The sequence below is a fragment of the Equus caballus genome, chromosome 1 (assembly GCF_041296265.1).
Source record: "Equus caballus isolate H_3958 breed thoroughbred chromosome 1, TB-T2T, whole genome shotgun sequence".
Classification (NCBI taxonomy): Eukaryota; Metazoa; Chordata; class Mammalia; order Perissodactyla; family Equidae; genus Equus; species Equus caballus.
This window is the reverse complement of record NC_091684.1, coordinates 27,841,200-27,857,325: the sequence shown is the minus strand read 5'-3', so window position 1 is coordinate 27,857,325 and position 16,126 is coordinate 27,841,200. Positions and strand designations below refer to the sequence as shown.

Below are 16,126 nucleotides of genomic sequence, written 5' to 3'. Positions count from 1 at the left end.
GCCCCAGCCCCGGCGCCTTAAAACCCGGCGCACACCGGCCGCCGCGCCCCGCCTGGCGCACCTCTCTTCGCCTCTCCTCTCGTCTGCAGCCGCAGCCGCTCTCCCGGCCCTGGTCCGGCACCATGAGCTTCGGCTCGGAGCACTACCTGTGCGCCGCCTCCTCCTACCGCAAGGTGTTCGGAGACGGCTCTCGCCTGTCCTCGCGCCTCTCCGGCGCCGGCGGCGCGGGCAGCTTCCGCTCGCAGTCGCTGTCCCGCAGCAATGTGGCCTCCTCGGCCGCCTGCTCCTCGGCCTCGTCGCTCGGCCTGGGCCTGGCCTACCGCCGGCCGCCGGCGTCCGAAGGCCTGGACCTGAGCCAGGCGGCGGCGCGCACGAACGAGTACAAGATCATCCGCACCAACGAGAAGGAGCAGCTTCAGGGCCTCAACGACCGCTTCGCCGTGTTCATCGAGAAGGTGCACCAGCTGGAGACGCAGAACCGCGCGCTCGAGGCCGAGCTGGCCGCCCTGCGCCAGCGCCACGCCGAGCCGTCGCGCGTCGGCGAGCTCTTCCAGCGAGAGCTGCGCGACTTGCGCGCGCAGCTGGAGGAGGCGAGCTCAGCGCGCGCGCAGGCCCTGCTGGAGCGCGACGGGCTGGCCGAGGAGGTGCAGCGGCTGCGGGCGCGCTGCGAGGAGGAGAGCCGCGGGCGCGAAGGCGCCGAGCGCGCCCTGAAGGCGCAGCAGCGCGACGTGGACGGCGCCACGTTGGCCCGCCTGGACCTAGAGAAGAAGGTGGAGTCGCTGCTGGACGAGCTGGCCTTCGTGCGCCAGGTGCACGACGAGGAGGTGGCCGAGCTGCTGGCCACGCTGCAGGCATCGTCGCAGGCCGCGGCCGAGGTGGACGTGGCTGTGGCTAAACCAGACCTGAGTTCGGCGCTGAGGGAGATCCGCGCCCAGTATGAGTCCCTGGCCGCCAAGAACCTGCAGTCAGCCGAGGAGTGGTACAAGTCCAAGTTTGCCAACCTGAACGAACAGGCGGCGCGCAGCACCGAGGCTATCCGGGCCAGCCGCGAGGAGATTCACGAGTACCGGCGCCAGCTGCAGGCACGCACCATCGAGATTGAGGGCCTGCGTGGGGCCAATGAGTCCTTGGAGAGGCAGATCCTGGAGCTGGAGGAGAGGCACAGTGCTGAGGTGGCTAGCTACCAGGTAAGGAGCGCTGCATAGGGAGCGACGCCCTGTCCTCTCCCGCGCATACCTGCCTTTTCCTGGACAGTTGGGGCCCTACGAACCGAGGAGAGGGTGAGGGAGGGGAAAGGAAGAGCCCCGCCCGACTGGAGGCGTTGGCAAACAAAATGCCCTGGAGCCTCCACCGCTCATTTTAGGGGCCTGGACGCCCTCTTTTCCTACTCCTCCCTTACGTTCCTGTCCGAGACCTTCTAACAAAGAACCCCTTAAGTTCCTGTTCTTCGGTGTCCGAAAATCTAACTCATGCCTCCCTGTCAGCAAGTGGGAATAAACACACTGGCGACGTGAAGAACAGTCAGTCCCCAACCCTAAATAGGAGTGAGCCCACTGGGGGTGGGTTTTAGCCTCTCCATGGTTGGCGGTGCTGGCCTGTTTGTTTGACTTTGAAAGGCTTTCTGTGCCCCCTAGAATTGATGCTTATGGGGTACGGTCTGCCCTAGGGTTGGGGGGGGTGGAGAATGTGGATTGATCTGGGAAGGGTTCTATCCCATTTTCTTGACTTTTGCCCTCAAAGGAGTAGAGATTGGGAGCCAAGTAGCTGGGTGATTGGGCTAGTAATAACCGCTCTGCCCTCCACCCCTCCCCCAACACACACACGGTTCCCTTGTCGACCGACTAACGGTATTTCTTCCCAAAGAAAGCTTTGCGCCGGTTAGCAAACGAGAATGGTCGGGGCGCTGTCCTCGGTGCTGATGTCGAGTTCTTCCCATCTCAGAACTATCTCGTCTCCTGTCCCAGTTATGACTCTCTGTCTTTAAGCAATTAACTGCTTTTTTTTTCCCTTCTGCAACACCAACACATCAGTCTTGGCTACCTGCAATCAAAGGTCACCTCGTGGACAGCATCAATTTTCACTTTCATGGATGGCTTAGCACTGAATAAAAACCACTTAATCTGCTCAACGGCAGTGAGATCCCACTTGCAAATGCCCATTTCCTTAACATTTTTCCATCCTAATGTGATAAATCACAGAGATGGGTTCTATCTTTGTTATAGTCCACTTATTTTTTTCCACCTCTGCCTGCGTTCTAAGCTTTTGTGAAGATACTGATTGGCTCTTTCCTCCTTTTCTCTCCAAACAAAGGCCACTATATCTTCAGTTTTACTCTGTAGGACATTCTGGATTTATGACCAGAAAGGGCACAGAGGCAGGAGAAGAGTGTAGGAAAGAATCTAAATAGTGTGATCCCGCTTCAAGGTACAATAAGAGCTCCATTAGATAGAATGCTAATTATTCGGAAACTTGCAATAATTCATTCTAGCCAAGATTGAAGTTTACTCTCGATGAAATTAATAGGATTTGGGAATATTAGTAAAATACAACCAAGAAATGAATGAAACCTCAAAAGTACTATTTTAGTCTGGAGCTAAAGAATTATTATTAGGTGCAGGTATTTGCTGTTCACTATAAATGACTCCCTTTGATAAAGGAAGAAAGCTCGCTTGGACCATTTGTTTTGGTTAGTCTAGAATTACAGTACTATTCAAATAAATACTTCTCTTCTGCTCCAAAATCTGTACCTTGAACTTTTCACTATGTGGCCTAGCCCCTGGATTGCCTGAATTAATCACATTTAGCTAATTGAGACTTCATGTTTTCTTCTAGAAGCCTCAAAGAGTGAACTAGGTAGTCTTCTGAATGGCTAGCCCAATATTTCTCCAAAAAGGATAACTTACCCACAACTACTGTCTGAATTGGGCTTTACCATGTCCTCTGTCTTCTTGTTAGAGCCCCTACTTTCTAAGAGGTAGAGACAGTATTGTCTGGCTTGTTTTGTTTGCTTTAAAAGGCTTTCAGTGTTAGACAATAGTAGGGTCATCCAGACATGGTCTGCAGGAAACAAAAAAACAACAGAGGCTGCGGCATCTGCAGCTCTGCAGTGCTGCCCCCATCAGCTTTAGCCTTCAGAGCCTCAGTGGACCTGCTGCTAGAAACGAAGAGGAGGCCAGACAACAGAGAGCTATTTCCTTCCTCTCAGAACCTAAGGCTGAGGAGGGGCTCACATCCTCACCTGCAGATCTGAAGGCCTGACGCCACAAGGGTGTCCTCTGTCTGTTGTCTCTAACAATCTTAGCAGGGCTGACCAAGATGAAAAGCTGCCTCCTCCAATGACTCCTGAGATGCAGCCATTGTTTTCTTGCCCTCTCACGCCATCCCCCCTCCCCTTTCACTGCAGTGGTGGGAGGCTGTTCTCTTTCTTCTGTTTCAGAGATTGTTAGTAGGCCCATTTTTCTTTGCAAGCTTGCCACCCTCCAAGAGGCAGAAGAAAGCCCCATTTAAGTCATGTTTTCCCTGCCCTAGAGAGCTGACAGCCAATTCGAGGAAAGGAAGCTTATTACACTTTTGAAAGGGTAAAGAATGATTCAAGCTGACATAGTAAGTACATGATGGTGTACAAGAGAGGCAGAGAAAGGCAACACAAGTTATGAAGAGCTGGGGCTATTGTCTTCAAAAGCCAAATGCAACCACCCTCTTTAGCTGAAGGCTTTTGCATTTCTGACACAGGGCGATTCTGGTTCCTGCATAGCTGCTTCACCGCCATTAGCGTCCCAGTTCTCCCAAAGATGTCTAAGGATCTTTTTGAAGGGTACTGGGGTCCCTGGCCCTGTACCGCGGTCAGTCTTGGAAAGCTGAAGCTTTCCTTGAAAGACCTTGCTGAACAATCAAGATCACCATTAGTTAATGTTCTCCAGGGAGATGAGCCAAGTCTGCCCTCTTCTTTTCAGTATGAGATTGGAGTTCAACCTAATTAAATAGCAAGAAGGGGCTGGCCCCTTGGAGATTGGGGGTGGCAGTGGCTGCATATAAATCTATAGCTTGCTAGATCCATTTCTGAAATTAGAATTCAAGAAAAAAAGCTACATTTGGTCTTTTTTTTTTTTTGTACTCTTCCCTGTGTTTTTTGTTTTTGCCCCTCTGTACCTCACTGTATTACTGTCATCTGGGCCACCATAACAACTCCTTTATGGAAATAAACTTAACTAGTGGTTCCTAAACCCATTGACCCACCAAGGTCACTTGGGGGCTTAACAAAAGGATTCTGAGGCCCACGCCCAAAGATATGGATTCAGTAGTTCGCAGGTGTGGTCCAGGAACATGCATTTTCAATAAAAGCTCTGCATCTTGTTGTTCCTTGCATTGATGTTGGGGGGCACTGACCTAAACCACATTTCTCAGTGAAATTAGCTCATATAATGCAAGATTTTAAAGCATGGTAGGAAAAAAGGAGAACAAAGATGGGGACGAAGCAAAGAAGAGAGAGAGAATAAGGCACATGGGTAGACCACATATAAAAATCCTCTCTCCCCACTAAGTTTTTGTGCAGAGCAGTAATTCTGGATGGCCTCTTTCAATGGGATTGTGCTGCTCTCACTACTGCTTGCCTGGGTGAGGGCCCCTAAAAACGATGAAATCCACAGCACTGTTTGTTGTTGCTCTTCTCCACTTCATTCCTTGTGCAGCTAGTTCTTTCTGTTACGACCAGCCCGCATCCTTCCAGCCCTAAGAAGCTCATCACTTGTCTCAGCTACTCCGGGAGAGACCCCAGCTGGAGCTGGGAGTGCCTCTCTCCCATCCCCTCAGGCTAAGCCAGGAGCAGCTGCGTGGTTGGGGGAGGGGGTGGACTGCAGTGCTGCTCAGATTCCGAGCTGGAGGCCATCTTTGGCAGGGCTTTTGAAGGGCAATGCGAGACACAGCCTGGCGTGGGGAAGAGAGCGCAAACAAAGAGACTAGACGTTGAAGAGCCATGGTCAGCAGTCAGCCCAATTCCTTCTAAAAGGCACAAAGTCATGCTTTTTGTCTACTCTGATCCATAAAATAGACATGTGAAATGTGTAGTATCAAAGTTTAAGGAAATATCTGTCTAGAACTCAGCTCCCCAACAACCTCTTATTCAGAAAACATAGCCATGAAAGAAAAATCGTTGTTTCGAAAGGATCTAATTAACCTGCTGATGAGACAAAACATGTGTCTTTAAATCACATATTAGGAAGTTGGCCCCTCTGATGCCCCGAGCCTGTTCATTGTTGCTTTACATGATTCTAAATCGCTTGGTTATTTGGATTTCAAGTCTGCAACAAGACAGAGAAGAGGAGGGACCACCACACTCAGGCATGGTCAAGAATGAGTAGCAGCAGATCAGGTCCATTTCAGGACAAAGGAAACCAGTAAGTAGCAAACGCTAATTCAAACACAGCTCTTTGGGGCCATTTAGGGTAGAAATAAACAGCCCAGTATACCTCAGTTAACCTAAAAGATAAAAGACCTCACAGAATTATAGAAAAATAATTGATTCTTATCATAATCCTTAGTTGCTGAGAAATGTTGCATTATATTTCATGTCCTCATTGAGAGCGGTACCAGCCACTTTAAAAAGGGTTTTATTCAAAATTGTTATCTTTTAAAAATCTGGTGCTTTAAGGGATATGCCTCCAGCTATCTAATATTAAAGTTTTATTCCGGCCAGCCCGGTGGTGCAGCAGTTAAGTGCGCACGTTCCACTTTGGCGGCCTGGGGTTCACCAGTTCGGATCCCGGGTGTGGACATGGCAGCACTTGGCAAGCCATGCTCTGGTAGGTGTCCCACATATAAAGTAGAGGAAGATGGGCACGGGAAGCTGTTAGCTCAGGACCAGTCTTCCTCAGCAAAAAGAGGAGGATTGGCAGCAGATGTTAGCTCAGGGCTAATCTTCCTCAAAAAAAAAAAAAAAAGTTTTATTATCCATTGCTTTCCTTAGTTATCCGAGGGGCAGTAGGGAGGGCTCATGATTAATTCATCCATATGATACAAGGAGTATAGAATCCCATGGTATGATATTAACAATAATAAAAATCACTAACATTTGTTGAGCAGTTCCTATGTGACAAGTGCTGTTCTAATGTCTATTATCTAATTTAACAGACAATGGACTCACATAATCAAATGAAGGGCATTAAATTGAAATCCTAACTTGAGAACCTCAGAAGAGAATAAACATTATAATTTTCCATACACAGAAATGGAAGGTTTTTTGTTCTTTTCTGCTTTTTCCCCCCAGATCCCCCTAGCACGTAGTTGTATATTTTAGTTGTGGGTCCCTCCAGTTGTGGCATGTGGGATGCCGTCTCAACGTGGCCTGATGAGTGGTGCCATGTCCACGCCCGGGATACGAACTGGCGAAACTCGTGCCGCCAAAGTGGAGCGTGGGAACTTAACCATTCAGCCACGGGCCGGCCCCAGAAATGGAAGTTTTGAAGAAACTGAAATACAGAAAACTGTCTGAGGGATGTTGGAAGTTTGTAGCAGGGCAAGAAAGGCAACCCAAAGATCCTGATGCAATCATCCTCTCTTCCTCGTATTACGTTTCCGTGGCTCCTTTGCATAATGAGAATACTTCCTCCTTTCTCCGTTTTCCCCCAACCCCAGACTCTTTTCTCCCTTACCAGGCTCATATCGATTCTCTTACTCCTAATGCATCACTAGCAGACTTGCCTGTAGATTAGTTTAACCTCAAACAGCAACCGTCAAGTAAAATTTCTTGGTAAAAATCCTTTTAAGCCTTGGTGATCTCTTAACACACTTTGGAATATTTCCATCGCTGTCCAGTGTAATATGTATTTTCCCCACTGCTTGTCATTCCTTGCTCTGTACCCATCAGTTAATTGAGTCTTCTCTTTGCGGTATTCCTGTCAATATTTATAGAACAGGTGGGTGGTAGGAATTTTAATTCTTTCTGCAGATTCTCTTGATTTGGAACTTTGCACCTCTTGATGTGTCAGCCCTGTCTTTCACCATCACTTCCTCAGCCCCACACAAGGGAAGTTACAAGGGCACCTCAGCACTTACTTTCGTGAGGTTTCTGATATGTCTATCTGCATTACTATTTCATAAAAATTACTCTGTCTCTTTGCTCTTCATGTCAACAAAGTTGCAGCTGTATTATATGGGTTATTTGCTCACACCTTTTTGGGTCATAAGAAAAGAAGTGTTTATGTAGCATTCATTCAACAGTTATTCATTGAGCATCTTCAGTGTGCATTGTGCTCAGCTCTGGGCTTCCAAGGGTGAACGAGACAGAGTCCCTGTTTCCATGTAAATTACATTCTAGAGCGATACTCTTGAACAGGACCAGTTTGCCCCTAGGGAACATTTAACAGTGTCTGGAGAAGACATTTTTGGTTGTCACAACTGGGAAGGAGGGTGTGTATGCTACTGGCTTCCAGTGGGTAGAGGTCAGAGACACTGCTAAACCTCCTAAAATTCATAGAACAGCCCCCACAACAAAGAATTAAATGCCCAAAATGTCACTAGTGCCAAGGTTGAAAATCTCTGTTATAGATGAAGGTGACAGAAAATAAACTAGTAGACTAATAAATGGACAAGATAATTTTAGATAATGATAAGAGCTAAAAGCAGAGTGGCCACTCTCCAGTGGGTACCTTTGTCTAATTTGTACAAAGTTCTTTCGTGGGCTGGCAGCTGCCCTGACTTGAGGTAAAATAATGTGTGAGATCAATGTGGAGAGGGTGCTTAAATTGGATGCCTAGGAAGACCTGTCTGAGTAGAGGACATTTGACCTGAATCTTGTATGACGTGGGGTTGGCCATGTAAAGACCCACTACAGAACATCTTAAACAGAGGAACTAGCCAGCCTAAAGGGCCTGGGACAGCAATGAACTTGGTAAGTTTAAGGAGCACAAGAGAAGGCCAGGGAAGCTGAAACATATCGAGCAAGGAGAAGAGTATAGGCCACACTGAGGAGTTTGGACTTTATTCCAGAGTCACTGGAGGGTTTTAAGCAAGTGAACAACAGGCCTGCTGTGTTTGTAAAAGATCCTTTTGGCTGCTCAAGAATCACAAATTTAAAGCTCTTTTTCTTCTTTTTTTGAGGGAGGTCAGTGAGGAAGATTGGCCCTGCGCTAACATCTGTGGCCAATCTTCCTCTTTTTTCTTGAGGAAGATTGTTGCTGAACTAACGTCTATGCCCATCTTCCTCTATTTTGTATGTGGGACACCACCACAACATGGCTTGATGAGCGATGTAGGTCCGTGCCCAGGATCCAAACCCACAAACCCCAGGCCACTGAAGCGGAGCATACAGACTTAGCTACTATGCCACTGAGCCAGCCCCGATAGCTCTTTTTCTTCTATGCCTGGGTTTGTACCTGGAAGAATTTGGAGCAAAACCATTATATGAATTTAGTTCCTTTCTAAAAAATATTCTAATTTCAATCTGACATTGAATTAAAAAAAATTCCATGGATGGGGCTGGTCCCATGGCCTGGTGGCATGCTCCACTTCAGCAGCCCAGGTTCAGTTCCTGGGCACGGACCTACACCACTCAGTGGCCATGCTGTGATGTCAGCCCATACACAAAATAGAGGAAGATTGGCACAGATGTTGGCTCAGGGCAAATCTTCCTCAAGAAAAAGAGGAAAACTGGCAACAGATGTTAACTCAGGGCAAATAGTCCTCAGCAAAATAATTCCATGGAGTGTTTCTGCTTCTTCCTTATCTGTTGTGTAAAATGCTTTCAGTAAAGTGAATGAGTAGCAGACTTCCAGGAAACCATCAAAAGGAATGGAGGCAGAGAAGACTTGCCACCCTCTCTGTGGTTTCCACAGTAGGAATTTTCTGAATCTACTGAGGCTTTGGGTTTTGGAAGGACATGCAACAATAACACTGCTTTTTGGAAGCAGCAATACAATAAGCAAGGGAGGGATGGTAAGTGAAAAAAAGGGGTAGCTCCCTGGTGTTCATTGGAGAACCATGTGCGCCATGGCAGAGGTTCCTCACCATGCATCCGGTCTCCTGGGGACTTTAATGAAGAAATGCAGATGCTGGGACCCCACCCAGAACAAATGACTCAGAATCTGGGCTAGGGGTCAGGCCTGGATGTTTTAATTTGTAGTCATGGTTGAGACGTCCTTGCCTTGTGGCAACCTCAGTGAATTTCAGCTAATTTGCCCTAAATATGTTGGATGTGTTGCTTTTCAGGATAGCATCGGGCAGCTGGAGAATGATCTGAGGAACACCAAGAGTGAGATGGCACGCCACCTTCGTGAATACCAGGACTTGCTCAATGTCAAAATGGCTCTTGACATTGAGATAGCAGCTTACAGGTACTTCAAAGGGCATGCTCACCCAAGCAGATCGAGAAAGCTGGGGCAATGCTACCCAAATAAGTGGTTCTAGTCTGTCCAATTTCTGTTGAGTGAGGGGGGATGAGGAAAGACATCACTGGCCTCTTCCAGGTGAGCCAATCCCTCTGTCCCTCAACTTGGTTATATCCCAGCTCCACCTTACTGGTCCTGGAGTATTCTGCCTACCTCTGCTAGATTCAAGGAGATATGTGAGGACATAGACGTTGAAATAAAACCCATCAGACTCTAACTTTAAAAATAGGGTTTATACAACATAGAAAGTCCTATGACTTTCTGCATATAAATTATCTAGGTGTCAGGTCATATTATTCCCATTTCGCAGATGAGGAAACTTGAACCACAGACTAACTGTGTAACTTGCCTAAAGTCACAGTGCTGGTAGGTGGAAGAGCCCAAATTCAACCCCAGATCTGTCTGAAAATTTTTTCTTTTTTTCTTTACACCATGTATACTGCTTCAAAACAAAGCTCCAAGAGTATTTGATAGTGTCTTGAGTTTCTGATTTTAAAGAAAGGATGATAAAAATTATTAGAGTTATGAGAGGCAAGGTATTGGGGCCACTCTTTGATGATGCTGTTTAGGCCAGGCTGAGAAAAAGTCTGGTATCTGAAACAGTTTCATTCACTGGTTTTTGTTACTGCTGGTTCCATCCCCTTTGGAGCCCTATACATTGAAAAAGCACAAATCTCAAGTTCAGGCTGGATTAGGTGGTTCCTTCTTCCTTTGCGGACTTCCCACTGCCTTCTCCCTGTTGCACTTAAGGTGTTAATTAGTAAAATTACTTCTCTCTAGAGCTTTATAGACTCTTAAGTGCCAAAAATGGGTGCCGTGAGGCCAAGGGAAGTTGTAGGTTTTTCCTTTTCGAATGTATTTGTGACTAGGATAGCTTTCCCTTTGACAGTCCTTTAAACACAGCTGGTGCGAAAGATGTGTGAGTGTGTGTGGTGTATGTGCATGCATGCATGCATGCTGGATACTCTAAGTCTTTGAGCCTGGGAATTCAATATTTATCAGTCTCAATCTCATGAAGAAACTGCAGCATCTTATGGAATCTTTCTAAAATGAATAGGGGCTAGAGGATTAAGTTCTTTTAAAAAAAAGTTGCAAGTTGACTTCCTGAGAGTTTTTCTCTGTTGGATTTGCAGGAAACTGCTGGAAGGTGAAGAGACACGTTTTAGCACCAGTGGGTTAAGCATTTCAGGGCTGAATCCACTTCCCAATCCAAGTTACCTGCTCCCACCCAGAATCCTCAGCTCTACCGCCTCCAAAGCCTCCTCCACTGGGCTGTCTCTTAAGAAAGAGGAGGAGGAAGAGGAGGCTACTAAGGTAGCCTCTAAGAAAACCTCCCAGATAGGGGAAAGTTTTGAAGAAATTTTGGAGGAGACAGTGATATCTACTAAGAAAACCGAGAAATCAAATATAGAAGAAAGCACCACTTCAAGCCAAAAAATATAATTCTGTTGCTTAAAAGAAAAGTTAATGCTTAAGAGGGGGATAATAAGCATTTGACTTGTTAAAGAACCTATTCCTCAACCAAAACACCTGTCACCACTATAAAATGTCTTCAAAGCTTCAGTCTCATATTTAGCATCGAGTACTTACTTTCTCTAATAAGAAAACCACCTTTAGATTGGAGCAACTGCAGTCCTAGAGCAATCACAGAGGAGCTATCTAAGAATCCAGCTTGCCCTCCGAAAGCTCGGGCTTCACAGCCGTAGGTGGTTCAGGTACAGAGGCAGTACAAACTAAGGTGCTGCATCTGTGATCCTCGCCATTTGCTGTGAAGTGAAAGTAAAACCTATATTCGCTCACTATTCCCAGCCACTAGCCAGCTATGTAATCTCACTCTAGATGCCTAAAACATCAGATCACTGCCAAAGATAAACCAGTGGTCCACACCAACACCACCCTGATAGAACTGTTCACAAGTGATGGGTGTTTGCTGAATGGACACTTGCCCTCCCACTCCCCTCAGTTCCATATATCCTTTTATTCCATTCAGGGAAAAAACCCCAAAAGTCTAATGTAGTATTCTTCCCTTTAAACACATTTAGGTTCTTCTCAAAAGAACTTACCCCCTTTAGCTCTCTTTGCTCAATGGGTAAAATTAGATGCATGTTGACCATTTCTATGATTCGTGTAAGGACTTCTGCCTGTCCATTTCATATCCTTCCAATTCTGTAAGTTAAAAAAAAGAAAATGGCAGTGATGAGTTTTAAGGGTTGCCCCCAAAATAATGAAAAAGTTCCTAGATTTTAGACTTTCAGCTTATTTGAATCCATTTAATTAGGAAAAAATTATTAAGATTGTAGCTTTTCCCCTTAACTTTAGAAGCGCAGTATTAGTTATCCCAAACTGTGATTAAGCTGACCTTAGATTTAGTATAAGCTAGAAGAGGTGAGTATTTGTATGAATGGAAAAAGCCGAGGTCTCATTGATCTGTGTCAGTTCATTTGTAGTGATTGATATAGAATTAGCTGTTTCAGACAATACACAGATTTCCCTTCCCACTAGTCTAGGTCCCAAAGAGGCCTTATTTTCACTCTCCTAAGTCTTTCACTAAGTGTAGGTTATGTTATCACCAGGACACAAGGCTACTGCCCCAAAATAAGTCGTCATTTCTGGTCAATCCACACCACCAACAAATATGTATTAAAAAAAGAAAATCTTTCTCTTTTCTAAAAGAGTCTTGCCCAATAGTTTTCCCATTGCTGCACGGTTGGTGGGGTCTCCCTTCCCTGCTGGAGAGGACGAGATGCTCAGGACAGAGAAGGGGCACACATGCTCCTGCCTACATGCTAGGAGGTAGATTCTGGAGAGTACACTTGTCTGCCCAGCTATGCAGCAGCCGCATTGGCCAGTCTTCTGCGTGTGCCAAGTTTGATGTAGGATTGTCTGTCAGCAGTCACTTCCACCAGAGCTGAAGAGTTGCCATGTCTCTGTCACACATGTCCGTTGTGAGCTCTGCGGTGATAAGAATGTCATGCTTTTACTGACCTTTCTTATCCTAACACCTGCTTCAATAATTCAAGGCACTTGAAAGATACTTTTCTCTTCTCCCTTCCCCTTACTCCATCCCTGTCTTTACTCCCCACACTTACTGTAAAACATTAGTAAAATAAAAATTAAAAGTCACATGAATCCCACCAACATAACTTGTGTTCTGTGGTTTTTGCTGCCTCAGCAGAGAGAAGTGCTGTTGAGGTTCAGTGAGGCAGCTCTACCCCAAATAATTCAGAAATGGTATGTTCTCTATTCTGTGCATCCACATTTAGGGGTCCCCCCCTGCCAAAGCCTTGAGGCTGTAGTCTGCATTTGTTCAGACTGTCTGGTCTGAAACACGTCATGCACTAAGTGGACAGTTCATGGCGGGGGAGGTGGGGTGGTGGGGAAATCAATCAATCAAACGCTGAAAGACAATGCCTTCTGTGCCTGGATAATCATTTAATGAGCTGGTGAACATTTCTGAGAGTGAACTGGCAGAGAGCACATGATAAAAAGTTCTTCAAAACAATATTTTCTTTCTTTGAAAATGGGCTTATACTTCTGCAGAACCCAGGTGTTTAAGTGGCACATGGGCAGCAGTAATAGAATTTCCCTCTACTGAAATGATTCATAACCTTTTTTGGATTACAGATCCCTTGGCAAAAACTATGGACCCTTTCCCCAGAAAAATACACACACAAAACCTCGTACAGATCAAGGGACTTGTGACTCCTCTAGGATGCTCCACTTCTGGTGTCCGGAAATCCACAGTTGCCAAGTTGAGATTCCCTAAGGCCATGCCAGTTTCCAGGATGGAGACTACAAATGAGGGGATATGTGGATGCAACTCACAGTGGATGCTGGTGGTTGAAGCTGGAGCTTGCTGGGTCCTGAGCAGTACTGTCATTCTCAGTCCATCTGGCTAAGAGCACTAAGACACCACTCAAAGATACATTAATGGCACTGCTGGTGAAAAGAGATTTGTTAGTTGCACAATAACACTGAGAGTTTTATAGCAATCAAAACATCTTTTAGGGCCTATTAAGAAACAATAGTGGCATTAATACGTGGGTTTGCAATATAGACTTTGGTTCCTGCTTCTAAGAATACTATTTGGTTAATGGGTCCTTCACTATGCAAAACCAGAGTCCTTTTATTACATTTATATAATGTCTGGCTCTGACAAATTTATACGTCCTATTTTCAATGAGTCGCCATTAATTGCCATGAGCTTATTTATAGAAGAAAGACATTAAAAGCATAGAGTTGGTTAATGATTAAATCAGAACAATTACAGTGACAGGGAAACATGGTGTTCAGAATTGTAAGGCAGAGAGAAGAAGGGAAGGGAAGCAAACACCACCACCTGTCATGACAGACCAAGACAACAAAGTGAGTCTGTGAGATTGTGGAAAGGCTGTCCGTAAACAATGTTAATGATATCCGATATGACTTTCAGATTCCTTAGACAATGAGATCCCCTGCGCCCTGAGACTGACAACAGCTATAATTTATTCAGTAACTCCTTGCTATGTGTCAGACCCTGCACTAGGCAGTAAACATAGAATTACCTCATTTAAACCTCAGTACCACTCTGTAGGTGTACTATTTGTATACCCGTTTTACAAATGAGGGAATAGAGCCTTGGAATGACAAGTTAAAACCCATGTCTGATGTTGCACCATTAAGTGACAGAGCTGAGATTTGAACCTGGTTCTCTGACTCTGCAGTGCTGGCTTTTCTTTCATGAAAGAATGTCCCCTCCCTTGATGGAGTAGAAATCTTTCCTTTTTTTCACCCCTTCCTTACCAGATTTCACTTAAAGTTTCTCTGTCCCAGAAACCCTTGTCAATCCCACGTCCCACAGACACACCGCTACACCTCACTGACTTCCTGAGCCTACTGCTGTCCCGCATTGCAGTGAGGTGGTGGCAGCGCAAAGCTGAGCTCTGGGTGCATCCAACCATGAGTCACCTCTGCTCCTGATAAAAATTAAATAGAATTGGGTGTTATTTACCTATTTTTTAAAAACGTGTTTTGAAAAATAATTTTGCAAAGGAATTCAGTAGTTCAGTATCAAAGGGCCTAGAATTCACTTTACTGTACTGACTAAAGAGGGTGGCAAGATTTCAGCAATTGTCTGGAAACCTGAGTCCAAATTTTAGCTCCAGAGATAATGCAAGTCACATAGTCCCGGGGATAAGCTTCTGGAATTTACCTGTGAACATAAGCAGGGAGCCCAGAAGCACCATTCATGGCTCTGAAGGCAAACATGGACCAGTTTTTAAAATGTATTTAAAAATCCATTGGAACAGAAAGTAGATCGGTAGTTGCCAGAGGGGACAGAGGAGGCAATGAGGACTAAGTATTCAATGAGTATGGGGGTTTATTTTGGAATGATAGAAATGTTTTGGAAATAGATAGAGGTGGTGGCTGCACACCATTGTGAATCTACTAAATGACACTGAATTGTTCACTTTAAAATGATTAATTTCATGTCATGTCAATTTCACTTCAACTTAACAAATCCTTTGATAGAGAATTTATGGAAGTATCAGAAAAACATAATTACGAAGTCTACCATACCTTCTGCTCCAGCTGAGACCATTATGTACAGCCACTCTGAGTCAGTCCCAGTTAGAAAGAATTCCATTAGGATAACATAAACCAGATCTAATAAGAGTATTGACTTCAAAACAGAGCCTGGAGAAAAACCCAGAAATCTCTCTGCTTGTAAACAAAAGAAAGACTAGCTAGAAATGTTGCTTGTTTATGAGCACTCGTCACTGATTTCCAACTAACATTATTTTTATTGTTCTATCATCAGAAATCTCTAAGATCCTGAAAAACGTCTAAATCGTAAGAATATACTTTTTTTTTTCTTAGAACCAAATAAATTGGTGTACCTGAAAGCACAGTAATTTAAAATGGGAATAATTGAGGGGGGCTTTGTAGGGTCTTAAAATAGAGCTTATATGTGAAATTTGATTTTTCTTTATATAATATATATTACTGGCTTTGCTTCAGGTTCAAGTTTAACATAGGTTAGATTGATGTCATCATGCCTTTTGCTATTTTCAAATACATATCTCACATGGATACGCCATTTGCAAATGGGGTAAGTGCTCCTGAATCCAGCCAAACAAAGGACTGTTTTTATTACATTACCATCCTCTGCTGCATACCCTTAAAGGATGAAAAAAGATGGTTACTATGTACATCAAAAGGCTTCTCTCTTCCTTTATCGATCTCCTAGAAGATGATGTAATTGCCCTCATGTTTTATACTGATTTTCACAAGCTCACTAGGTGGGAGCAGAACTCACTACAATTTATAAATTCTTCCTGACAGTCCCTTGAAACACACACACACCAGGACTGTAATAAAACAGAGAGTGAGTCACACTGCAGATATCTGAAGATTTATGTTTCTACAGTGCGTCAGCGATTCTGAATAAAACAAAATAGAGAAAGCTCTATTGGAAAGCTCTATTTGATAAAGGCTACAAAGAAAAATGAAGATTGATTTTGGAGGGGTCTCCGGCTCGCTGCCTGATTGATTAATTACTTCAGGTTACCACATGGCTACTCCCTCCTGCGATGAGGCAGGTGGTCTCCGTTCAGTGTAAGCCTGAGACATTTCATTCTAGCTCTATCACATGCTCTTAGGAGTTATAGAACACAGCAGAGTGTAACCAAAACCATTAGTATAAGGGCTGGTGTTTTGAAATACCATCAGTAGCAGTTCTACTTAAATGCTGATTATTGCACAGG

At 45.0% G+C, this 16,126-nt stretch overlaps 2 protein-coding genes across 8 annotated transcripts in view; one reads left to right on the top strand and one right to left on the bottom strand.

Moving 5' to 3' along the window:
- The window catches only part of NT5C2 (5'-nucleotidase, cytosolic II), a 139,410-nt gene extending 138,701 nt beyond the window's left edge, over positions 1-709 (bottom strand). For 2 of the 7 annotated variants that reach the window (XM_023640177.2, XM_070221539.1), the window contains exon 1: positions 62-521. In XM_023640177.2, the coding sequence (XP_023495945.1) occupies positions 62-124 (63 nt within the window). In that variant the 5' untranslated portion in view covers positions 125-521. Of the gene's footprint in view, positions 1-61 lie in introns of all 7 variants that reach the window. The other 5 variants (XM_023640181.2, XM_023640195.2, XM_070221541.1 and 2 more) reach the window with 5 other exon arrangements.
- On the top strand, positions 123-10,823 carry INA (internexin neuronal intermediate filament protein alpha). Its single transcript, XM_023640211.2, has 3 exons — positions 123-1,187; positions 9,202-9,326; positions 10,514-10,823. The coding sequence occupies exons 1-3, from the start codon at positions 123-125 to the stop codon at positions 10,821-10,823; spliced, it is 1,500 nt and encodes a 499-aa protein (XP_023495979.2).
- The last annotated feature ends 5,303 nt before the right edge of the window (positions 10,824-16,126 follow it).